A 26,786-nucleotide genomic window follows, 5' to 3' on the forward strand; every position below is an offset into this window, starting at 1 on the left:
GTATATCAACTATATTCCAATCCCCAAGTGGCACTAGTGGTTAAAAAAAAAAAAAAAAAACCCGCCTGCCAATGCAGGAAACATACAAAATGTGGATTTAGTCCCTGGGTTGGGAAGATCCCCGGGAGGATGGCATGGCAACCCACTCTAGTATTCTTGCCTGGAGAATTCCATGGACAGAGGAGCCTGGAGGACTACCATCCACCGGGTTGCAGAGTCGGACACGACTGAAGTGACTTAGCATCAGTTCAGTTCAGTTGCTCAGTAGTGTCTGACTCTTTGCAACCCCATGAATTGCAGCACGCCAGGCCTCCCTGTCCATCACCAACTCCTGGAGTCCATCCAAATCCATGTCCATGGAGTCGGTGATGCCATCCAACCATCTCATCCTCTGTTGTCCCCTTCTCCTCCTGCCCTCAATCTTTCCCATCTTCAGGGTCTTTTCAAATGAATCAGCTCTTTGCATCAGGTGGCCAAAGTATTGGAGTTTCAGCTTCAACATCAGTGCTTCCAATGAACACCCAGGACTAATCTCCTTTAGAATGGACTGGTTGGATCTCATTGCAGTCCAAGGGACTTTCAAGAGTCTTCTCCAACACCACAGTTCAAAAGCATCAATTCTTCGGCACTCAGCTTTCTTTACAGTCCAACTCTCACATCCATACATGACTACTGGAAAAACCACAGCCTTGACTAGACAGACCTTTGTTGACAAAGTGATGTCTCTGCTTTTTAATATGCTGTCTAGCATACACACCAATAAAAATTAATTAAAAAAAAATATTTGGGAGAAAATTCCAAAGATTGGTACTTGATGAAAGATACGCCTCATGGGCATATTGCACTGAGTCAGCAAAAGGTTGTGAGGGATCAAACGAGCAGCCGACCTTGTCTCTGAATTGCTCCTAATCTATTTAGGCATATACAGCTCAAAAAATATTGTTTAATGGATGGACTTAGGGAGTGTCATACTGAGTGAAGTGAATCAGACAGAGAAGGAGAAGTATCATATAACATCCCTTAGATGTTGAATCTAAAAAGAAATGATACGAATGAACTTACAAAACAGAAGGAGACTCACAGACTTAGAAAATGAACTTATCGTTGCCAGAGGGGAGGGATAGTTAGGGAGGTTGGGAAGGTCATGTGCACACTGCTGTATTCAAAATGGATAACCAACAAGGACCTATTGTATAGCACATGGAACTCTTCTCAATGTTCTGTGCCAGCCTGGATGGAAGAGGGGTTTGGGGAAGAATGGATACATGTGTATGTATGGCTGAGTCCCTTTGCTGTTCACCTGAAACTACCACAACATTGTTAACTGGCTATACCTCAACACGAAATAAAAAGTTTACAGTCTGAAAAAAAATAAAATCTATATGACCTTAAAAAAATATCATTTAATGATGGAATGCTTCCTTTCTTCTTTACATATACATGTACTTTCCTCATTTCCGGGCACAAAACTTTTTTTTTAAAATATGATGCTTCCTTCAGCCATGATAGCTAAACACATATTTAATGTGAGTTATTAATATTGTAGGCAAAAATATCCAAAGTATAGAGCATAAACCTGGAGGGCACTACATGGTATATAAATTAAAATGTTACTTTTTAAGAGAAAAACAATGAAATTCAGAACATTTAGCTTCCTCTAGATATTTAATATGAGAGATTCTGTATTCCTGCTACCATTAAGTCTTTTCAGAGCTATTCCCTTCAGGAGACAAAGCCACTGAAAGGGATGTGAACTGACTTGCCTTCCATGGGAAGAAAAGGAGGAGGACAAACGCAAGGGGAGCTTGTTCTCTGACATCACTCAGGGTGGTTCACAGAGATCTGGGTTTCCCCAGCAGCTCTGCTGTTAACACATGGTGAGACCTGGACAATTTCATTTGGATTTCCGTTTTCTCTGGCTTGAAGCATGAAGAAACTGGTCTTTAAGGTTCCTTCCTTCCAATGTTCAAATCTCATGGTTTTAAAGAAATTCTCAGGCTCAAGTTAGACATTTACTCTGAGCAAAAGCACACAGTATGAGGGAATGGCTACCCACTCCAGTATTCTTGCCTGGAGAATTCCATGGACAGAGGAACCTGGCAGACTACAGTTCACAGGGTTGCAAAGAGCACGACTGAGCACACACACACTCAATACATATTTACTGAATGATTAAATAAATAAAAAAAATACTCTGAGAACATATGTTAAAAGTAACATGGACAGTATTATTCACAAAAGCCAAGTCATCGAAGCAACGTAAGTGTCTGTATCAATAGATGAGTGGATAAAGAAGATGTGGTAAGCACAGGCCATGGGATATCACTCAGCCATAAAAAATCATGAAATCTTGCCATTGTGACAACACAGATGAACCCAGAGAATATTATGCTAAGTGAAATAAGTCCTACCTCAACCTGGCCCCTTCATTCTCCCTAGAGGCCTTTGGCCTTACTGCAGCTTTCAAACAAACCATACCTCCCCCATCTCTTTGCTCCCGAGGTTGTGGTTGTTGGGAAAGTTGCTATCCTTGTTTCAGTCCAAACAGTCATCCTTTAAGGCAGTAGTCTCATAAAAGCCAGATTGCTGGATTCTAACCCTCATTCATTTTTACTACTCCCAGGATGAGGCCTAGCAATCTGCATTTTAAACAAACCTCCTAGGTTATGTTGATCCCAGGTGATCCATGATGGCATATGGAGGACCGCTCTTAACTTCTCCAGAAGTTTCATCTCTTTCAGGCTCAACACAGGTCTTATGACTTCTACCACAAACTTAAGCATTTCTTATATTCTGATTTCTGTGTAGCAAGTGACTATTTCCCTTCCTTTTCCTCCCATTCACTATAGTGTTTTTCAGGGCTTCCCCAGTGGCTCAGCTGATAAAGAACCTGCCTGCCAATGCAGGAGATGAAAGAGACACAGGTCCGATCCCTGGGTCTGGAAGACCCCCTGGAAAAGGAAATGGCAACCCACTCCAGTATTCTTGCCTGGAAAATTCCATGGACAGAGGAACCTGGTGAGTTACAGTCCATGGGGTCACAAAGAGTCAGACATCACTGAGTGCACATACACAGATAGTGTTTTTCACAACTTGTGTATAAGCAAGGGCCTTAACAATTACTTCCTGATTTATTGCGAACAATTGTACTTCTTGACTCATTCACCCTTAACTGTGTGGTCTTAGGCAAATTACTTAACTTCCTTACTCCTCACTTGTGTCAGGGTAAATTGTGGCTAAATATGGGGCCTTCTCATAATGTTTACTGTGAGGATTAAAAGAAGCATTACACCTAACACAGTTAGAACAGTTCTCAGCACTTGGTAAGCATTCAATAAATATTAGCCATTATTGCCAAATTTGTCACCATAATTTCAATTCAGAAAATTCAAGGTAGTGCGCTATCAATCAAAACAGAGCTAGATATTATAACAATAACAGTTTTATCCCAAATAATCTTTTAAATGAAGAGCATTCCTTTATCAAACTCTTAACTTCCACTTCTATTTTCTACCAGGAAGTGGAGATCCTATTGCAGTGCCTTCTTGAATAATTGTCATCTTTACACAGTCATACAGAGAACAGGCAAATAATGGTGAAATAGCAAACAATGGTTTCATATTATTGCAGAGAATGGTGGTGAGCACCAGGATTTTTACCAAGTACAGATCCTGTGACCCTTTAAACAGAAGGATAATGCATAAAAGATTTCAATATTTTAGTAAGAACTGAAAGCTAACTTATCCTAAGAGGTTTAGTTACTTAAAATATTCCCTGTGGATGATATACAATATCAAAGTTTTGTATTTTCTCATTAAGAAATGAGGCTTCTGAGCATAAGAAAAAGAAATCAACACTTGCTATGGCCTGAACTGTGTCTCCTCTCCCAGCAATTTGTACACTGAATCTCTATTGCCCAAAGTGACTGTATCTGGAGCTAAGGCCTTCAGGAGATGGTCATGATTATATGAGGTCATAAGGGTAGGGACCTAATCCAACAGGATTCAGTTCAGTTCAGTCACTCAGTTGTGTCCGACTCTTTGCAACCCCATGAATCGCAGCACCAAATTCCTCCCTATCCATCACCAACTCCTGGAGTTTACTCAAACTCATGTCCATCCAGTTGGTGATGCCATCCAACCATCTCATCCTCTGTCATCCCCTTCTCCTCCCACCTTCAATCTTTCCTAGCATCAGGGTCTTTTCAAATGATTACTCCCTTATAAAAAGAGACACCAGGGAGCTCCCTCTCCTCTCTTTTCATGCTCAGAAGACAGACCAGGTGAGAACAAAGCAGCCATCCATGAGCCAGGAAGACAGCTCTCATCAGGAATGGAAGCCTACCAGAGCCTTGATCGTAAACTTTCCAGCGTCTGGAATTGTTAAGAAAAAACAATTTGTTGTTTAAGCCATGCACTCTATGGTAGTCTGCTATGGCAGTATGAACAGACTATATAACAACTCATTCAGTATTTAAATCATTAACGATCACTAATTTCACAGAGCTCTATGAATGAATAACATGTCCAAAAAGGACCTGTGATGAATATCATTAACCTTTGCTCTTGTGACGTTAGGATTTTCTCCTGGACTCTGAGATCATAATATAAAAATGAAATGAAAACCCATTGTGGCCCCTGGACATGAACAATCCAGTCCCATCCCTGAGCTGCTGCCACCAAGGTTATACTTCAGTGACCCTGTAACAGCTGGTCAGTGACACACAAAGGGGAAATCCACTGTCAACCTGGACTCTATTTAGAAACTTGACTCTTGTACTAAAGCAACAGTGACTCCTGAACTAAAAGGAGTTTGAAGTGAAAGGGTACTGGATAGAGCAGCAGCTCTGGCTTCACAGGAACCTGAGCTCCCCCCTTCCCACCACTCCCATTACAGAGGGACTCCTTGTTACCTCCAACCGTCCTCCCGCCAGAGTTGCCAGATGAGCCCACGGTAACATATAAAGTGTTCAGCGAGTGCCAGGTACACAGTAGGGACTCAGTACATGTAACCTCTACACCTCCACACCACCAACCCTACCCCTACCATCGCAAGGGGAAAAAAGAAAGTTTAAAAGGAATAAAACTAAGCCTATTAGTTAAGATTGAGACTTTTAGACCAGGCCAAAATCTGAAACGCCCAAGTTATGTTGAAGCCGGACATGCTGCAGTCCATGGGGTCACAAAGAGCAGGACACAACTGAGCAACTGAACAACAACATGTTGTTTAAAAGAAACAAACCTAAAACAAAGTGTTAAAAAAAATCATAAAATAATGAATGAACAAAAGCTATCAGGCAAATGAAAACAAAATTGTAATAAATGTGGAATAATAATTCCATTTTGTCTGGCAGTAAAGATAAAATGAAATAATAATAAAAAAAAAAACCAAAGGAGTTAAATAGCTCTCCCAGGATCACAGTGTCTAAAAGAGGAAGAGTTGAAATTATAATTCAGCTCTGATTGTAAAGCCTGTACTTTCAGTTACCCTACAATACTTCCTCCAAATTCACAACTGCCCGTTTAAAATTTCCTCTTGAATTTCCTGGTCAGATCCATCACATAACCTTACTCATTATCTCTACCTCAAACCAGAACCTGATCCGCCTTCTCCACTCTGAAAGCAGATACACGACCTCCCAATAGTTTACGAAGATCTCTTGGAGTCACCCTCAATTTCTCCTTCATGGATGTTCCAACCCAACTCAACACTTCCACAACTGACCTTCTCATTTTACATCAGAATTTAGTGTCTTCTCTCTCATCCTTCCGACTCAATTGGATTTAAGCCCTCATTTTTTTCTTACTCCTGGGGTTTAGTCTATTTCCTCTTCACAACCATCCTGCATACTGTTCTCAGACATCTCCCTCCCCCTGCCACTGGCCCCACTCCCAAACAAAACCTAATGTCATAGTCCTGCTTGAGGATCTGTTAGTGCCCCCTGTCCCCCAGTTCAGCTCCTTTGACTGACCATATGATCCTCTACATTTTTACGTGCTACCCCTGCCCCAAATACCTCTTCCCACCAGTCAAACTTCAGTCATCATTCAAGTTCTAGGTCAAACGGCTCTTCCTCTGAAAAGCCTTCCCTGGCACCAAGGTCACTCCCATAGTTCCTCTGCACTCCTACCTGTACGCCAGATGGTAATTACTCTGCTCTTACATGTTTCTGAGTCTTTCCCCACATAAAACAATGACTAGTTTAGCAAATGATTAAAGTAAGTCTGATGAGGAATGAGCTAAGGAATTAAAGGGTTATATGACCTCCAAGCAAAGTGATTTATATTGAGCCTTAGTGTTAATTCAAAGCCTTTTCAACCAGTCATTTAAACTGTTTTCCACTGTCCTCTCATTTGAATATTACACTGGAGAACTGCCTGGTAACAAAGGTGACCTTGTAGGATACCCACTACGCTGCATCTCCTGCCTGAGGGGACTTCCTACTGTCTTCATCCCTGGACACAGTGGTGGACTAATGAGATTGAGCTGCTAGGGCAGAGCTGAGGTGCTTATACCTGTGAAAGACATTTTCTTTTGAGACGGGAGAGCAGCACTGTGCCAGGACTTCTTATCTTCAGAGCTAGGCTCAATGGAGTGTTTAGCTAGGCTTAAGTCAATAGAGTTTTGCTAAAGCACACAAAGCAATGATTGTCCTCGGACTCTCACTGCCTCGACCCTAATCTACTTTTACTCCTCCAAAAATGTTGCCATCCTCTTCCCTCACTGTCTTACTGAGCCCAGCCTACTCGACCAGGAAGCACAAATGCCCCTCTATCTCTGCGTCCCCGAAGCTCAGAAGCATTGGTTTCTCCAGTCCCAGGCATGTCAGCCAGTCTCTGGAGTCACCTGACCTGCCATCCTCACCTTTATCATCACAGTCGTCATGGTGAGCTGTGCTCAGCTCTTTATGCTGACACCAGTGATTTATAGGCTTTACCTTCACAGCCACCTGGCAAGGGAGACACTGCTATTAAACTTACAGAGAAGGGAAGTAACCTGCTTGAGGTCTCACAGTAAGTCAGCGGGGGGACTGGAATCCAAACTCTGGACTGTCTGACTCTACAAACAAACAAGGAACCATTATGCTAAAAGGCAGGATTGGGAATACTTCCCATGACTAAGGCTCTTCCTCTAGACCGGGAGAAAGTGGGCACCCAACGTGAAGATCCTGATTTTCTCACATCACTCTTGGCCTTCATCATCCGTTTACAAGACCCCTTACTTTTCAGGCTTTAAGACTGTGAGCTTTACAGGCAAAGTAAACTTGGGAGAAATAAATAATGGCTGCTTAGTCATAGTGATTCACCTGATGTTAAAGCTTCAGCCTGTGAGTTAATTAATCCATTCCACAACAAGCGTTTATTCTTCCCAGTCCTGTTCCTGACTCCTGATGCAGCGCTGCAGTATGCGCTCATGTCCGTATGCCTCCCACTCACATGTACTCTGACCCTTGGCTGTTCACAGCCTGCCTGGCAGCCTTGAGAGATTTTGTACACTCTATTCATCAAGAGACAACTTTAGGAAACCAGAAGCCACAGATGACCACAGATCTGTCAAAGTTTTATCCAGCATATATTTGGACTAGAAAGACTGCTTGCCCGAAGCCCAAAGTCTGGGTTTTTGGGTGGGTGGGTGGGTGGGTGGGGGTGTGTGTGTGTGTGTGTGTGTGTGTGTGTGTGTGTACTGAGGACAGTTTTGTCAAAACCAGTGACTTCCTTATATGTCTAGCAATGATAATGTGAAGTATGAAACCAGGGACAATTTCACTTGTGATTCTAATCAGAGTACAGCATCACTGGTTGTTTACTAATTAATTCTACTCTATCAACATTTTTGAGACGAACATTCTAAGCCAGATTGAAATGATCATGTATGTCTTGACCACACTCTTAGTAACACTGCTGCCCCTGAGTTGACAACACGCTGAAACTGGGAGTGGGAAGAGAGGCAAAGCAGAAAAGTTATGACTGGAGGGGCAAGAAAGTCTGGTGAATTTATCTGAGAAACAAGGCAAATATAATCTAATTGAATGTGAGAATCTTTTTTGTATTATCTTATGGTTGTTTCTAATATATTACATTCTGACAGATATCTTGCACAGCTTTGAACTTAGCCACAAAACCCAATATGAATGAACTGAATGAGAGAGTTGAGAAATTTAATTTTTTTCTTCATGAGCTACAGGAGTCAATCATACAATTCACTGATAATCTTTCATGATTTTACAGACTCTCAAAAGCCTCTGATCCAACAGATCAGATGAGATCAGATCAGATCAGTCGCTCAGTCGTGTCTGACTCTTTGAGACCCCATGAATCGCAGCACGCCAGGCCTCCCTGTCCATCACCAACTCCCGGAGTTCACTGAGACTCACGTCCATCGAGTCAGTGATGCCATCCAGCCATCTCATCCTCTGTCGTTCCCTTCTCCTCCTGCCCCCAATCCCTCCCAGCATCAGAGTCTTACCTCAAACTTAATCTGTATCACCTTCAAAAAGGGAAATCTTATATCTTCCTAAACACAGAAGACTACTTGCCTGCTCAATATTCCTCATATATTCCTTAGAATTTGTCAGCATACTGTAGGATTATTAGTTTCATAACATATATGAAGACCAAGTAGTTTCAAGGTACAACCATTATATAGATTATCTTTGTGTCCTTGTTCATCTAACTGAGAAACTGCTTAAGAATGAGATTTTCAGACTTGTTTGACTGGATTTATAAGGACAGATATTACCTGATAATTTGGTAATATCTAACTAATTTGCAGTATACCTGTGGCATATACATTGAAATGCACAGACTATTCGCTTACCATTCAACCAACAGCTGTTAGACATCAACTATGTGCCAGGCACTTTTCTAGATACTAGGCTACAGAAGTTAAAAAAAATGACATAAGTCCTTTCTTATAATAAGCTTATATTCCAGTGAAGGCAGACAAGACAATAAACAAGTAGAATATCAATATATACATGTTTAGATGTTGCAAATGACATGGAGAAAAATAGAGGTTGCTAGTTTGGGGAGCTGCAAATCTGAGGAAGATGGCCAGGGAAGGCATCACTAAAGAGATGGCATTTAAACAATACCTGAAGGAGGAGAGAAAATTATTTACATGCATCTCTCAGGCCAAATATTCCAGGTGGAGGGCATAGCAATGTAAGTTCTAGGAGGTTAGAAAATTGATCTTTCACTTCAATAGCCCCAGGATTTCTAGCTCAATAGTGACCCCATATCAAATACTAGGTGAATGAATACGTGAATTAAAATAGCATGAAATAGCTTCTTAAAAAGGAGGTGGTGGTAGTGGTGGTGGTATTACTTTACTAAAGTCAAAAATTTATATTACATAAATTTCACATGCTTTGATTCTTGCAGATGTTTTAGAAGACAGGTTAGTAACCAGGATCTATTCCAAGTTCTTACAGACTCTTAATGACTCCAAGGTTAACAAACGGTCAATGCCACAAAGTATTTTCAGAAAGATGTCAGAATCTGCTCCAACACTTACCTTTACCCTCTGGTTCTATGTCAAGTGGACAGTGAGCACAGCATGCACATACCCTGCTTGTATGTGGAAGCAGAAAGGCTCGTCCTCTACACGAGAGCTGCGTATGTGCCCAGCTCTGAAACCTGAAAAAACCCACCACCTGAATACAAAGCACAGGGACTGCTCTCTGTGTAACAGCATCGCCATTTGCTGCAGAATGTAAACATGGATCTTGGTGACCCTGTACATAAACAGCTGATACGGCAGAAAGAAAAAAGGGTCCAGTTCCTTCCTTAAGCTAAATTATCCCATTGCATTTTTAAAAAAATAAAAGACAATGCATAAAATAACTTACATCAGCAACTATGGCAGGCTTACACAACAGAAAGTACAACCATTGTGTTAATTTGCTCTTAAACGGGATAATACAGAGTGAAGTGCTTAGAACATTGCTTTACCCATAGTCAGTGCTCAATTAACATGATTATTATTAATAATATTATTAGTATTTAATTAAAGGCTTGAGGATAGTCATAAAATTATGCACCTGTTTTATATTTAGCCCTATGTACTGGGATAAAAAGAATTAGAAGACTATGACCATATTCTTTAAAAGCTTGAAATATATACAATTAGAACGTTCTATAAAGTCCCACTAGACAAGTTCAATAACATACAAAACAGCTAAAACATGATAGTTATGCAAGGTACAATATATAGTAAGAAAATGAGAGTTTCCAAGAGGGAAACGATCATAAAAACTAGGAAGGCTTCAAAAAGAAGGACTGGTACTGAATGTGACAGATGGACCAAGTAGGTCAGTGAGACACTTTTGGGTAACTAAAGTCCAAATTTATTAAAGTCTGCAGTAGGATGATAGCAGAAGCAGCAAATTTAAAGGCAAGGATCTGAGCCCTCTGTTGAAGACAGAGGAGCACTGGACCTGTGACTATGTGGGTTTAGGGACAGGCTGTGAGGCAACCTCCACCTACAAACCTGAAGCCACCGCTAGAAGACTAGGCTGAGTCCAGACTGACCAGTAGGCCCTACAAGTGGCTCAACAGGCCAGCGTGGAGACTAGGCAGTGCACAGCACTGGACCACTGGGAAGAGAACTTTTTATCCTGCAAAAGATTCAGTAGTTAAGGCCGGGAGTCAGAAAGATGCCAGTGCCTCCAGGAGCAGCAGAAAGTATTTAAAAAAAAAAAAAAAAGACCTGAAAAATAATGCTGTGGGGGTGGGGAAGGGTGGAAGGCATATTGGTGCAACTGACTGGTACACAGCAATGACTCAGAGGAGTGAAAGTCGATGGACAACTTACTGTATAGAAGTTGATTGAGTATTAGACGATAGGAAAGCATCTACTACCTTAAAGAGTGAGTTGGGAATGTGGAACCCATAATATCAACACAGGAGAGTAGAAATCATGAGAACAAATACAATTCTCCCCACCTAGCCCAGGAAAAAAACAAAATTAAAGCTTAGAAGAGAGATGGTAAAAAATATGCAGAAGTCAAGAGAGAAGTTTGAAGGAATGACCTGAATTAGAGTCAAATGAAATAGACTAGTTGAGGACATTTCTTCATGAGAAAACCTTTTAAGGCAGAAAAATAAAGCTTTCAGAGTATATATGCCCAACCAAATGAACAGAACAGTCCCTCACTTCAAGAATTATGCCTGATTTTATGTGATAAATTGAAGGATAATGTAGAAACAGCAGGCCACATGACATAATCCTATCACAATGCATTAAAGCATGACTCAGAGATTTAACCCACAGAAAGTTATTAACAGACCCTCTGCAAAACAATACAGACATGACATGTCACCCAAAGCAAAGATCTTTATTCTCCTTCTTTCTACTTTGCTTTTTAAAATGTGGTCTTAAAAAAAAAACTTCAATGACTTCAATATTAATTTCAGCCTACAATCAACAGTAAATAATGAATCTCACCAGCCAATTGCTTTCAACTTTGCTTTGTTGGAATTTCTGAGATGTATTCTTTTTTTTCCTTTATACTTGGAAAGCTTTAAACTTTGAAAGCTTGGTAACAGTTGATATTATCAACTGCTTTTGTGTTTTCAAAAAGCACACTCCAAAGATCTTTGAGATAATAGCCACTCCTCCACCCTACCTGCCATTTTTTAAAAAACACTATTCCGCTGCCATCATAGTTTCTGCTAACAGTTTATGGGTAGTTTATCAGATGCCCTTTGATCTTCTCTTAGTACTAAAATCTTTTAGAAATAGCCCTTTTGTATTCTAAGGCACAGCTTAAATCAGATGCTAGGTTTTAGATGACTCTTCACAAACGTAAGGCCACGTTTCCATGTTTGTGTATTTCTGAAGATTAATTTCTACTCAGAGAACTTAAGTGGAAAAGAAGAGGCCAAAACACATTGGTTTAAAATTTTAAAAGGAAATACAATTAATGCAGGAAAAATAAGAACATAAAAATAAAAGTGCAGAGCAAAATAAAATATAAATACAATAAATAAAATGCTACTTCATTAAAACTATGGCTGTCAACAACAAGAGAAGAGATCAAAAGTAAGGAAACTGTAGTATTAAATATAGCAGGGGTAAGAAGGAAGAAAAACAAAGCCTAGAATACGCTGGGTGTGCTAGTCGCTCAGTTGTGCTCGACTCTTTACAACCCCATGGACTGTAGCCTGCCAGGCTCCTCTGTCCATGGAATTTTCCAGGCAAGAATACTAGAGTGGGTTGCCATTTCCTTCTCCAGGGGACCTTCCCAACCCAGGGATAGAACCCAGGTTTCCTGCATTGCAGGCAGATGCTTTATTGTCTGAGCTACTAGCTCACCAAATAAGTTGTGACCACAGGATAATATAATAATTTGAACTTTACTTTGACCCATATATTAATCTGATGATGAACAGATGTTGGATCTGTTACCAAATCCCCTTTTGCCACCTGTCCTCGCACCACTGCTCTGCAGTCCCCATCTCTTCTAGTTCCCTGGATGACTCTGTTCATCCTCTAGCTGGAAGCTCAGGTGGTCCCTGACATCCCCAGGCTGGGCTAGGTTCTTCTGTGGGTTCTCAATGCCCCATGTGTGCACTCCTTCAATACCATCCTCTATTAGAATTGCTGTGTGTTTATCTACCCTCTCCCACCTCCCACTAGACTGCAGCTAACCCTGGAGGGCTGGGTCTCAACCTTTATTCATCTTTTTCGCATATAGCAAATATGCTATATGCCTGGCAAATAGCAGTCTTAAAATATATAAATTAATGATGCACGTTCTACACCACTGATGTATGGTCTGAAATATGCTTTAAAATATGGGGTTATATATTAAGAAGAAACCCAGCCACTTAACAGATTAAGCAAGGCAACTTACAGAGGGAATCTGCAGGCTCAGAGCTATACAACTTTATAGCATAAGAAGGGAAATCATTATTGTGTGACCAGCATAATCATGCTTTCCATGATAAAACTAGTAACACCTGGATTTGAAAGACAAAGAAACCCGAATGGAAAGACATGAGTTAAGGTGTAAAAGCTAATTCTTGATGGGATTTAAATCATAAAGGAATAGTCTCCTCACCCTATGGAGCTCCTTTAACTCAGACAGCTATGAATCCACATTGGGATGGTAAGGAGATATTTAATAGGGTGAAGCCTAACCCGACAGGGATGGGGTGGATGGGGGAGAGTGCTTTTCCCTGTTTGGATGGATTCAAAACCAGAGTGTAAATACCAACCACCCTGGAGCAGCTTCCCTGGTGGCTCAGAGGATAAAGCATCTGCCCGCAATGCAGGAGACCTGGGTTTGATCCCTGGGTTGGGAAGATCCCCTGGAGAAGGAAAAGGCAACCCACTCTAGTACTCTTGCCTGGAAAATCCCATGGACAGAGAAGCCTGGTAGGCTACAGTCCATAGGGTTGCAAAAAGTCAGACACGACTGAGCGACTTCACTTCCACTTTCTGGAGCAGCAGCCTGTTGCTTTATGCTCATCTGGAATCTCTTCTTGCTTCTGTAGCTCTGCCTTTCTTTCCCTCTCAGTTCTGATCCACTTGTCAAACTGACCTTGCCTGGGGAGCAGTAGGCACAGTTCATAAAAGGAAGAAATCCAGACTGCACAGCACTCCAAGCAGAGAGGAGTGGAACACGCCACAGGTAGCCCTGTTCTCCAGGAACCAGTGGCTGGAAGGAGACCTCCCAGAGGTGGGGAACTTCAAGCGTAGGCACAAACTTTAAACACAGAGAAATGCAGCTTGTTAACTTCCAGCAAGTCATTGAAATTTGTGTTGGAAAAACCTTGGCATCAGAAGAAATAACCTCACATGACCATGATGGCAAGGGAGAGAAAGAGGCCTGTGTTCAAAGAATGTAAACAATGTCAACAGACTTTGGAAAACCAGCTTCCAATGAACCTCACAAATCTGGGTTCTTGAATACAAATAATCAGAGATGGGATATGGGGCTGGGTTCTCCAATTGAAACACTAACTCTTATAAAATGCAGTAGAACTTTAGAAAAGTTATAAGTCATCCACTGGAAAGATTGTGACAACCTAAGTCAGTTCTGGTTTTAAAATATCAGACACCCTGGAAACACTGAGACACATGACTAGACATTTCATCTTTCCAAGGCACATAAAGAGAATATCCTGTCTTGGCAAACTTTGCATAAATGGACATTCAGGCAAAGGAGGAGCTGGCACCAATATCCTTGCTCAATGCTCTAGAAGATGATCGCTGAGTGCTTGGATCTTGGCTTCCTGATCAGCTAGTCCCGTGACCCAGCTTTCTAGCTGATCGTGTGGCAAATACTGCAGTTCTTAAACTTTTGCAAGGGCCTTGGGTAACAAAAGAAAAGTCAGACATTGCAGCTCAGGTCTTGTGTTTTTCCTGGCAGCATACTGGTAGCATCTGTCTATAAATTCAGCAGCAGTGTTCTTTTTAACGTGGAAAGCAGTGAGTGCCCTAGCACTAACAGTCTCATAACTGGCACATAAAAAGAACCCTATGCTTACTCTCCTGGTATTTTTTAAGTTGTAAAATGTAAGCTGAGCCATCATGCCTCTCATACATACATTCCTCCAGTGTCAGATGAAACTGTCTTACACCAAGAAATGAAAATCTCCCTAATCTTGGGCTGGACTTCATTGTGGGTAAAAATTTGGTTCTATGTTTATATCACATTCTAAATTCTGTCTCCCAATCCATCAGCAAAACTCATAAAGGCATGCAAGAGAGCATGGCTATTATAGAAATGTCTGTTTGCTTAATGTTAAGTATCCATTATCCTAGGGGGGAAAAAGTAACATTTCAACAACAGTGTCTTTGAAAGGGACATACCTAGCTGCTTCTCCCGCTCCTCACGCCGCTCCCTCGCGAGCCTCTGCCGGTCATCAACACGAAGCACAGGTGGCGGGTCTGAAAAGGAGATGGGAGACATAAGAGGAGCAGATTTTTAAAAATGATATACACTGATAAATATCTGTCTGGTACATCTGATGAATGAATTGTTACTACATCTTACCTATAGTAACATTACAACAATTATGACCATACTTGTAGTGATGTACTTTATTATAATTTTCCTGAGAATTTCCCAGTATTTTCTGCAATTTAAAAATATTATATATGAGGTTAGATTCTATGAGTTCTCATCACAAGGGAAAAAATCATTTTTATTTTTTTTCTTTTTATATCTATATAAGATGCTGGATGTTAACTAAATATATTGGAATAAATATGTCATAATACCAGTCAAGTCATTATGCTGTACACCTTAAACTTACAGTTTAATTGATGCTGTATGTTAATTACATCTCAATAAGACTCAAAAAATAAGTAAAAGAAAAAGACACACAGACAAAACAAATTATGTAAAAACATAACTGTGCCTTTGGCTTATTTTCATCAAACACTATTCATGAGGTTTTATGTTCCTAAACTACTGAACTCTTATTATTTTTGTTTTAAAAAGTCTCCTGGGGCTTCCCTGGTTGCTTAGTGGTAAAGAATCTGTCTGCCAACGCAGGAGACACAGGTTTGACCCCTGGTTTGAGAGATCCCACATGCTATGGAGTAACCAAGCCATGCGCCACAACTACTGAGCCTGTGCTCTAGAATTCGGGAGCCACAATTACCGAGCCCACATGCCCCAGCTACTGAAGGCTGTGTGCCCTGAAGTCTGTGCTCTGCAGCTAGAGAGGAGTCCCCGCTCACCACAACTAGAGAAAAGTCAGAGCACAGCCAAATAAAAAATAAAAAAATTAAATTAAAAAAAGTCTGCTCCTTAACAACAAATAGAATCCTAAGTGAATTTATTCTACTAAATAGATGGTCTGTCACCAGTTGGACATGAAGAGCCCAGCTTTGAAATCAGACAGGCATGAAATCACTTCTGGTTCTGTTTCTCTCACTTGCTATGAGACTTGGCCGAGTTACTCACCCAGCTCTCTAAGTCTTAAGCTGTGACATCGGTTTCATGGGTTTTTACTGGTTGTCTATGAGGATAAAATAGACCCTATCTAACATTACCATATGGATTAAATAAAATGATGCTTACAACAGCATTAGCACAATGTCTGCTTCTGCTGCTAAGTCGCTTCAGTCGTGTCCGACTCTGTGCAACCCCAGAGGCGGCAGCCCACCAGGCTCCCTGGTCCCTGGGATTCTCCAGGCAAGAACATTGGAGTGGGTTGCCATTTCCTTCTCCAATGCATGAAAGTGAAAAGTGAAAGTGAAGTCGCTCAGTCGTGTCTGACTCCTAGCGACCCCATGGACTGCAGCCTACCAGGCTCCTCAGTCCGTGGGATTTGCCAGGCAAGAGTACTGGAGTGGGGTGCCATTGCCTTCTCCAGCACAGTGCCTAGCACTTGATAAATCTCAGTAACTATCTGCACTCATTGAATACACTAAATATCTACTGTGATCAGGCAGTGTTTTATGTGCTGAAAGGAGAGCTATTAACAAAAAAGTCAGAAATTTCTGCTCAAATAAAGCTTGCTTAGGGAAAACATATGTAAAATATAGAGAATGGAAAAACGGGCAATATATATAATGTTCTGGAGAAGGAAATGGCAACCCATTCCAGTATTCTTGCTTGAAGAATTCCATAGACAGAGGAGCCTGGCGGGCTACAGTTCATGGGGTTGCACAGAGTTGGACTTGACAAAGACGACTTAGCATGCAAGCACATAGAATGTTGTTGTTTTAATAGCTAAGTTGTGTCAGACTCTTTTGCGACCCCATGGACTGGAGCCTGCCAGGCTTCTCTGTCCATGGGATTTCCCAGGCAAGAACACTGGAGTGGGTTGCCATTTCCTTTTCCAGGGGATCTTCCCAATCCAGGGATTGAGCCCAAATCTCCTGCACTGGCAGGAGGTTCTTTACCACTGACCCACCTGGGAATGTTAAGACTGAGATAAATGTTAAGGAGATAACAAAGCAACAAAACGGACTGTGAAATGGCAGGGATGGAAGGTTGGGCATTTTGGATAGGTGCCAAGGGAATTCTAACTTGATGGTAGCTTTTGTGTGTAAAAACTTGATGGAAATAAGGGAGCTGTCTGTGCAGACATTCCAAGAGGTGAAAAGCAAGTGCAAAGGCCCTGAGGTCGCAAGTACCTAAGATGTTCAAGAAATGACATGAAGATCTGAGCCACTGGAGCAGAGTGAGATCATTTAAGCGATGGAGCCAGAGGCTGGGGTCCTGGTGAGGACTTTGGGTTATGCTGTGAGTGAGATGCCACTAATGGCTTTCCAGCAGAGGTCTATAAAAATATACTCACTCTGCTGTTTCTAAATAAAAACAAAAGCATAGTAATGATAACAATGGTGATGATAATAATTACACTTAAAATCAGCATTATTTTCCTTGCTATTAAATTAACAATTTAAAATCTCACATTAAAAAGAAAAACCTACTGGAATAATACTTTAGAGACAACATAGTAGTACTTCAACAGATTTAAAGGCCTTGCATCCCAAATGCCTCCTAAATGTTAAAGAATTTGAACATTTAAGAGAAATAAAACTGTATGAAAGTGCATTAGAAGCTGCATAAACCTGGCAGTGGGGTCATGGGCAGGACCAGGAGATGATATTTTGTTTATTTCCTTTGCTTTAAGGTATTTTTTTTTAATTGATAATATGAACCCCTAACTAGCTCATATTAGTTATGATATTTCCCCCATTTGCTAATCATTTATGAGGTTTCAAATATTTTTTATGTAGAAAAATATAGCCTTTGGTCCCAAAAGGTTTGCTTCTGACGCTAGAAAAGAGGCATGCAGACCGCCTTAGGCACTTTGTTAACGGTCACAGACAGGGGAGCTTTGCTGTCGTTTGTTTTTGGAAATGACAGCCCTATCGAAATGATATTTTGAAGAAAAAAATGATCTAAGAATCCAAGCCAAAATGAAGTTAGAAGCAAGACTTGTAGCAATTACTTATTGCTTAAAAAAAGTCCTTTAATAGTGAGGTTTTACTCCCTTATGAAAACTTTGCACTTATTATGAAACTTGAAAACCATAATAACTAAAATAATATAAATAACTTTTATTTATAAAAGTTACATGGGCACATTATAGAAAGTATATAAATAGAGACAATGAAGTAAAATTCTGCTCATAGAATACCGAGTATATGACATTTCTACAAATTTCACACAAATTTTGACAAAAATTTTCAGAAGGAATTTTTAATAACAACATAGTCATCCTCACCTACCCTCTTCCACCCCAGTTCAGTTCAGTCGCTCAGTCGTGTCTGACTCTTTGTGACCCCATGAATTGCAGCACGCCAGGCCTCCCTGTCCATCACCAACTCCCGGAGTTCACACAAACTCATGTCCATTGAGTTGGTGATGCCATCTAGCCATCTCATCCTCTGTCGTTCCCTTCTCCTCCTGCCCCCAATCCCTCCCAGCATCAGAGTCTTTTCCAATGAGTCAACTCTTTGCATGAGGTGGCCAAAGTACTGGAGTTTCAGCTTCAGCATCATTCCTTCCAAAGAGATCCCAGGGCTGATCTCCTTCAGAATGGACTGGTTGGATCTCCTTGCAGTCCAAGGGACTTTCAAGAGTCTTCTCCAACACCACAGTTCAAAAGCATCAATTCTTCAGCGCTCAGCCTTCTTCACAGTCCAACTCTCACATCCATACATGACCACAGGAAAAACCATAGCCTTGACTAGATGGACCCGTGTTGGCAAAGTAATGTCTCTGCTTTTGAATATGCTATCTAGGTTGGACATAACTTTCCTTCCAAGGAGTAAGCGTCTTTTAATTTCATGGCTGCAGTCACCATCTGCAGTGATTTTGGAGCCCAAAAAAAGAAAGTCTGACACTGTTTCAACTGTTTCCCCATCTATTTCCCATGAAGTGATGGGGCCAGATGCCATGCCAACATTCAGATCTTAGTTTTCTGAATGTTGAGCTTTAAGCCAACTTTTTCACTCTCCACTTTCACTTTCATCCAGAGGCTTTTTAGTTCCTCTTCACTTTCTGTCATAAGGGTGTCATCTGCATATCTGAGGTTATTGGTATTTCTCCCGGCAATCTTGATTCCAGCTCGTGTTTCTTCCAGTCCAGCGTTTCTCATGATGTACTCTGCATAGAAGTTAAATAAGCAGGGTGACAATATACAGCCTTGACGTACTCCTTTTCCTATTTGGAACCAGTCTGTTGTTCCATGTCCAGTTCTAACTGTTGCTTCCTGACCTGCATACACATTTCTCAAGAGGCAGGTCAGGTGGTCTGGTATTCCCATCTCTTTCAGAATTTTCCACAGTTTATTGTGATCCACACAGTCAAAGGCTTTGGCATAGTCAATAAAGCAGAAATAGATGTTTTTCTGGAACTCTCTTGCTTTTTCCATGATCCAGCGGATGTTGGCAATTTGATCTCTGGTTCCTCTGCCTTTTCTAAATCCAGCTTGAACATCAGGAAGTTCAAGGTTCACGTATTGCCGAAGCCTGGCTTGGAGAATTTTGAGCATTACTTTACTAGCATGTGAGATGAGTGCAGTTGTGCGGTAGTTTGAGCATTCTTTGGCATTGCCTTTCTTTGGGATTGGAATGAAAACTGACCTTTTCCAGTCCTGTGGCCACTGCTGAGTTTTCCAAATTTGCTGGCATACTGAGTGCAGCACTTTCATAGCATCATCTTTCAAGATTTGAAATAGCTCCACTGGAATTCCATCACCTCCACTAGCTTTGTTCGTAGTGATGCTTTCCAAGGCCCACTTGACTTCACATTCCAGAATGTCTGGCTCTAGGTGAGTGATCACACCATCATGATTATCTGGGTCGTGAAGATCTTTCTTCCGCCCCAACCAACGCTGAGAGTCCCAAGTCAATACCTGGTGTCGCTGCAGTCATGAGGCAGCACCCAATTATGCAAAGGAACACATGCCTTTTAGATGCACAAAGAAAGGGCATAGTTTACCTCTGATTTCTGTGATATCACTCCATATGAAAATTACACTCTTCACATGTAATAAACTGTATTCTGTCTGGTAACACCAGTACCTCAGAAACCAGGCTGTATATAGTGCTATAAAGATATATCAATAAACACTATAAATGAGGCCAATGCTTATGAGTTCAATAATTCTCCCTGGTCACTTTTGTCACTTCAGCACTGATCTCAACCACTATTGATTTAGAATTCGATTTGAGAAAGTAAAGAACAAATACAACACATTTCTGAAATATAATGTGCGTAGTGGTTATCATAGTCTACACAATTTTGGTTGGTTTCTGGACCTGGCACTAAAAAGCACTGTAGAGTGCAAAAGGTATTCAGTTTGAATTCTGTTCCCATCCTTCTGGTCACATTAATAAGAAGGTCACTTTGTTACCGGAATGTTAATAAACACCCTGTTGCAGATTAAAGATGGCTGTGAATATGGGTAGGGCGGAGCGGAGCCGGGTCAGTTTTGTTCATTGATATTCCCAACGCCTAGGACTATACCTGGCAGAAAGGAGGGCATTCAACGAATATTTATTAAATGAAAGAACAAACGAGCCAGCAACCTTGGCTAACGTTTGGGGCCTACACACTCTAAACGTTAATGGAATTAACATTCACTATGAGGGCAAACTCATACCAAACTTGTATTTGACGACAGATTCTTTAAAAGGTATTAGTAAATACTAGTGATTACAATTCTAAGGTTTAATCATTAAAAACTGATTACAATGACCTTTAAAGGTAGGATTTCAGGAAAAAAATACAATTGAATAATTGCAAGTAAATAGCGAATTTTCTGAAATGTTTTTTTCTCCATCTCATTTCTCTCCTCATATCACTTTTTTTTCTGGAACAAAATGAAGGTAGAGAAAATAGTTTGACATCATGACTATTTCACACTGTTTCCCAATAGATCTAACAGTTAGAATAGAATTGTTACTTAATTCTTAGAAGGAAAAGTTTTTAAGAGAAATAGGATTTCGGTGGAGACACACTTGCAGCCACACTCTGCATCCAACCTTCTACCTGTGATAACTGAAAAGTAAGGGGACCACCCACACCAGGGTACTTTTGAGTGTCAAAGGGCATGCTGATAATAGCCTGTGGTTACATGTGAAAACAGGTACAGTCCTGAAACAACTGGAACTAAAGCGTGACCCTCAAAGATCAAGAAAAACAAACTCACTGTGACAAGGCTTTTTATAAGAACTCACTATACTTTGACTCCTGTCTGAACAACTACTGTCAGGATATTAGCATTTGGTTAGGGCAATACTCAAAATATCCCCCAAAGAGCATGTACTTCAAGTTCCTGAAGTAAGAAAAGAAAATAAAAATGCTTTAGACAGACGTTCCCATGACTCATATCCCATAAAATCAAAAGGTTTTACTCAAACCTATAACTCCAACATGGAACCTCTGATATCATCTTCAGAGAGACTCAGGAAAATAACATGGTGGTTTTAAAAATAAGAGTCTTTGGTATATCTGTGCTTATGTGTATATACAAGAAAGCAGACACAGTATACTTAAAAGACACAATCTGAAATGAAACGTCTCCTCACTGAACTTGACTCTAGCAATATAAATCAAATAGTTCTATGAAGAGACAGTCAATTGCGGTAGAAAAGATTTTTCTTTTGGCCTCTATATTTCTATGCACTCTGCATCTCTCTCTTCTCACAATGGAAATAGTATGTTAGAATGATCTATTCATATACTGATTTTTTTCTACTATACTTGTCAGCTAGAAAGTAGGATTATCTTTCAATAATATATTCCTAGTACCTACACAGTGCTATTACCAGATGAATAAACAAATTATCAGGATATAAAAGTATCAACTGCACAGTAAAGAATGAGAGGAATTAGAAATGATGGTTGATGGAGAGAATAAGGGAAAATCAATATAAACCATTTAGCTATGTTCAATTCTCATGATAAAACAAAGGGGATTTCCATGCTAAACAGCTTCTGCTTCTCCAAGGATGCCCACTGGAGTACAGGGTAAGAAGGTCCACTAGAATGAGGCCTGTGAGGACAGCGGCCCTGTTGCTTTGCTCACACACTATCTCTCAGGGTCCCCCAACACTGGGCAATTACTCAAGAAACATTACATGTTGGCTGGGCTTTGGGTGGATACATGAACGGATAAATGAATGAAAATGTAAACTGACTAAATGGGGAAAATCTCAGCCTGTGAATTAAAACTCCACTGAAACTATACATCATTTGCTACTAATGGTAGCAAATGCAGTACTTGTAATTGTACCTGTTATACATCATCTGAATGGCAAGGCAGACTTATCTGCTCTGTTCAAGAGCTCCTCTATATAGGAAAAAAGGCCCCACAAAACTAGGCGGGACAGGGAATGTTTTCTATGGGGCTAGATACAGTTATTTCCATCTTTAGGCCCACTGACGCACTGTTCTTGAGTAACTCTGGCCTTGCATGCAGCATGAAGCAGGCTTCCAAGAACCTCAAGAGGTGTTCGGTTTGCCTTTCCCTTCCTTTGGCTATCTCCGGTCATCATACTGTAAGTCATTCTCTCCCAAAGACCACATCATGGTTGCTGGATACCTGGAAGCTACTGAACTGTTTACTCCATTGTTTGTAGTTTGTTTACAGAGTGTTTGCTTCTTTGTATCACTGAATGGAACAGACCATGAGTCACAGGCTATTAAATGAAATTACTGTGTAGGTGTACAATCATTGCAGGCAACAGAGAACAAAAATGTAATTCTATACAGTATTGCTGTGTGTAATGATTTCCTTAAGTGGGTTTTGAAAAAGTCACAAAAGAGATATGCGCTAATGCTGGGCATACAGGTACAAAAAAAGTGTGTCATTTCTATCATTTCAGGCAGAATGGAAAAATTATTACCTCTCGCACACTGCTTGACAGTTAACAGTGCACTCACAGATACCATCTTGCCTGTCAAAATGATTCTGAGAGGTGAGTAGGGCTTAGCTTTGAATCTCCATTTTAAAGAAAGAAAATAAAGGTGTGAGAGGTTTTCTGACTTACAGAAATCTGTCTAAATGTGTGTTTTGATGGCAGGACTGAAACCAAGCTCTCCTAAATTCTAGCAGGCCTAAGACCTTTGGGATTACCCTCCTTTTTCCACAGCAAAGGCAATGCATAGTACCTGGTTTATTTCCTGAGTGGTTGCTATTTTGTCCTGAAATAGTGGAGGGCCGGTGGGAGGCAGTGGTTTTCTTATCTTGTACTTTGTTGCCATCAGGTGCTACACAGAGGAGATAAAAGAGAAAAGACATATTTAGTTTCTCAAAATTTATTCAGAAACATTCACATATTCAAAATTTGCTGTCAACCTTTGTATCAAGTACTAGGCTAAACTCAGGAAATACAAAGATTAAGCAGCTGATAATTCCTACCCTCAATGAGCATAACGTTCAGTGGGAAGAACACACCCAAGAATCAATAGCCTCAGCTCAACCGACCAACCCTACAGCAGTGGTGTCTTCAGGGTCCACGAAGTCATTCATCCTGGCTGTTCCAGTTTATACATAGAGTAACCATGAAGAAATAAGACTGGGATCTAGAGCATCTGATCTGTGTTCTTACAAAGGTCATGCATTTGGAACCAAAAAATTCCAAGAACATAACCAAGCAGGTCACCAAAAGGGAATAAGGGATATAATTTACTGGATTTTGGAAAAGCCTCTAACAAATGTTCGGTAACAAAGATCATTCAAGAGACTAAGGGAAATGTATTCTAGGAAGTGACCAAAGGGCAGAAATATCAGGCAACTCCCTGGTTATATAAAGTATAAAGTCCTCCAGGTAAATTGTTCTTTACACATTTTGCTTTAATAATATATTTTTCAAAAGATATTTAAAGTATTTTGCTGCTTCTCATTAAGTGGTGTCAAAAACCAAACTCTTGATTTTCCCTGCCTCCTGCCCTCTGCCTGAAAATCTGTTTCACCCACAGTCTTCCCCATCCATTCAAGCAATTCCATTCTTCCAGTAGATTAGGCCTGGAGCCTTGGAATCAGCTTTGACTTCTGTCCTCCAATCTCTCCCCAAGTTTGATTCAGTAGTAAGTTCTTTCAGCTCTACCTTAAAAAATCATCACCTCTGTCACTACCTTTCTGATCCTCTCTTCCCTGTGTGACTGGAATGTCCTCTTAACCAGTCTACCAGATCCTACCACTAATTTTCAGTCTCTGCTCACCTCAGCAGCCAGAGTGATCCCATTAAATCATAAGTCATGCCACTCCTCTAACAGCCACCATCCCACTCAGAAAAACTCATGGGCTGTCCACAGCCTACAGGGTACTATATGGTTTGGCCTTTACCTTGTACCACTTAACCTCTTAATTACTCTGCTCAGATCTTACATACTGACTTTGTCCATCTCAGAGCCTTTGCATGTACCTGAAATGTTCTTCTCCCAGATGTTAACACGAGTCTGTCCTTCATTTCCACTGGGTCTCTGGTCAAATGTGATATTAGAGTCCTCTTGATCTATCTAAAATAGCACCTGCGTTACTCATCTCTCCTCCTTACTCTGCCTTGTTTGTAGCCCTTATCCCCTGACACATTGCACATTTATTATCTCCTCCACTAGGCTGAGGGAAATGGAGAATAACTAGAAAATGAGATTCAGTAGTTCAGGGTTTTTGAACCTGAAAGAGTGTGACAGTTATACTTCAGGAAGACTAAATTTAAAAATGGTACCCCAGATGCACTTTAAAAAGTTATTAAATTTGCTAAACCTTTACCTTTAAGCTCTGAACAAAGAATATACCAAATTTTTATGGATGCCTCTCAATTACATATGATATTAGCTGGCATAGGAAACCACAGACTGAACAGCAGAAAGCATCCTATGCCATACTTTTAACACTGTTTAACTGCCCTGTTTCAAACAATTTGTTGTCTTTAAATAACACTTTCAAACATAAACACTGGTTGCTATAACACTCTCATCCCCCTCGCCAAAACCAAGTTGCCAGTTATCACTATGCGGCAGGTAAAGGCCACACTAGCTCATACTGGCCTACAGCCTCACAATTTTAGAGACAGCCCCTAAAGACCACAAATTGATTTAATTGGAACTCTGGTGCTCAATAGGGATAGAACAACTTTCTCCCATCTTTTGCAAGGTATTTTCAAAACTGCTCATAAAGAAGATAAACAGAAAGGAGTGCACACAGATTGGGAATACTGTGATTATTTTCTTTTTATTATGCAGCCACCTCTAGCACAAAGCAAATAAAGCCCTAGCTAGTAAGCTGTTTAAGCGATCTTCTGCTCTTCATTTTTACTTAACTGAAAGATAATTAGGACTATTTGTTTAGACTGTATTTCATATGCGTTCATTTCTTTTTTACCTTAGCATATTTGACATAATTTAATCTGTCTCTGTTGATTATCTGCAATGCCCCCAGGTCCGGACAACAGATATCAATCGCAGCTAAATATTATGTTGCAGTAGACCATGGAGGAGATTCAAAAGAAGACATATTCAGTGCAAGAGACTTTTCCAAATAATTCCTGGGTAATCCCTCTCCCCCTTTTTCTTGGTTGTAATTTGCTTTGTCTTGAAATTCAAATGTAAAATGTAAATTTCAATTAAACTGGAAGTCTGGAGGTCTGGTTACCTGAATTCCAATTTGCCTATCAATATATCTGATTTTTATTAGACTCAGTTGAGTTGGATCTATCTGGCCACTTTCTTATCATCTGGATCTCAGGAATTCATTTCTATCACAAAATCCTTCTGAGTCCTATTCGTAACAAAACAAATTTAAAATTGATCTTAAAATGTGTTATGTTCATATAAAACTGATAGGCTAAATTTAGTAAAAATAAAGGTAAATTTGAACATCAGTCTGTTTAAGCCAAGATTATGTGTGTAGGCTCAGTTGCTCAGTTGTGTTTGACTCTTTGTGATCCCATGGACTGTAGCCCGCCAGGCTCCTCTGTCCATGGAATTCTCCAGGTCAGAATACTGGAGTGGGTAGCCATTCCCTTCTCCAGGAGATCTTCCTGGCTCAGGGACTGAACTGGTGTCTCTTGTGTCTCCTGCATTGCAGGCAGATTCTTTATCATCTGAGCCACCAGAGAAGCCTCTGTGAGCCCTGCTACTTACTAGCTGAGTGACTATCAGAGTTTCTTGACTTCTCTGAGTAGGTAATATGAGGGTGAAATGGCCTAACTCAGAGGGTCACTGGGAGGATTAATTGAAAAGATCTATGTTAAGAATCTATTATAGAACATGGCCCACAGGAGGTGTTTAGCAAACATTCAGCCCTCCTTCTCTCAACATTTATGCTCTTCCTCAAGGTCCTGGGCCTCCCACACTCCCAGGTGTAGAGTTGTGTGTTGAGGTTGTAGTGGAGGCGGTATGCACTTTGGAGTCAGCTGACCAGGCTCTGCCAGTTATGAGCTGTGAACCCACAGCATGTCACTCAACCTCTCAGTCATAATTTCCCCATCTGCAATGCAGGAAAACACTTTCAGGGTTGTGAAAATTAAATGAGACTGCCGGGCCCACTGAAAGGCTCAATAAAAGGTGGCAGGTATTTTTGGCTCTCCCCCTAGTCCTACACCAATGTGGGAAGGCAGGTTTCTAGTTAGTTCCTCTGGGCTTTGCTTGCTTAACGCTAACAGGGAAAGCAAACTTGTGTCAAGTCGGTGACAGCAGTCCTAGGGAGCAGAGCCTGGCTCTGCTGCTGGCTTCAGAGGTTTGTAGCTCAGCTACAATCACAACCTCCTGGGGGGTACAGGAAGGTAGGACTTAAGAGTACAGTTTCTAGTTTCCTGACTTAATCATTAGTCTTTCTGGGGCTTAGAGAGAT

The 26,786-nt window shown here is 40.8% G+C and overlaps 1 protein-coding gene across 34 annotated transcripts in view; it reads right to left on the reverse strand.

Annotated features, from left to right (window-relative positions):
- Positions 1-26,786, reverse strand: part of MAP7 (microtubule associated protein 7) — a 179,311-nt gene that overhangs the window by 36,591 nt on the left and 115,934 nt on the right. For all 34 annotated transcript variants that reach the window (XM_086318036.1, XM_086318034.1, XM_086318033.1 and 31 more), the window contains 2 exons: positions 23,102-23,200; positions 14,824-14,901 (listed from right to left, as the gene is read on the reverse strand). In XM_086318036.1, coding sequence (XP_086174162.1) covers positions 14,824-14,901; positions 23,102-23,200 — 177 coding nt within the window. The remainder of the gene's footprint in view (positions 1-14,823; positions 14,902-23,101; positions 23,201-26,786) is intronic.

The sequence above is a fragment of the Bos grunniens genome, chromosome 9 (genome assembly GCF_055505025.1).
Source record: "Bos grunniens cultivar Pamir isolate PY7600 chromosome 9, Bosgru_T2T1.0, whole genome shotgun sequence".
Taxonomy (NCBI): domain Eukaryota; kingdom Metazoa; phylum Chordata; class Mammalia; order Artiodactyla; family Bovidae; genus Bos; species Bos grunniens.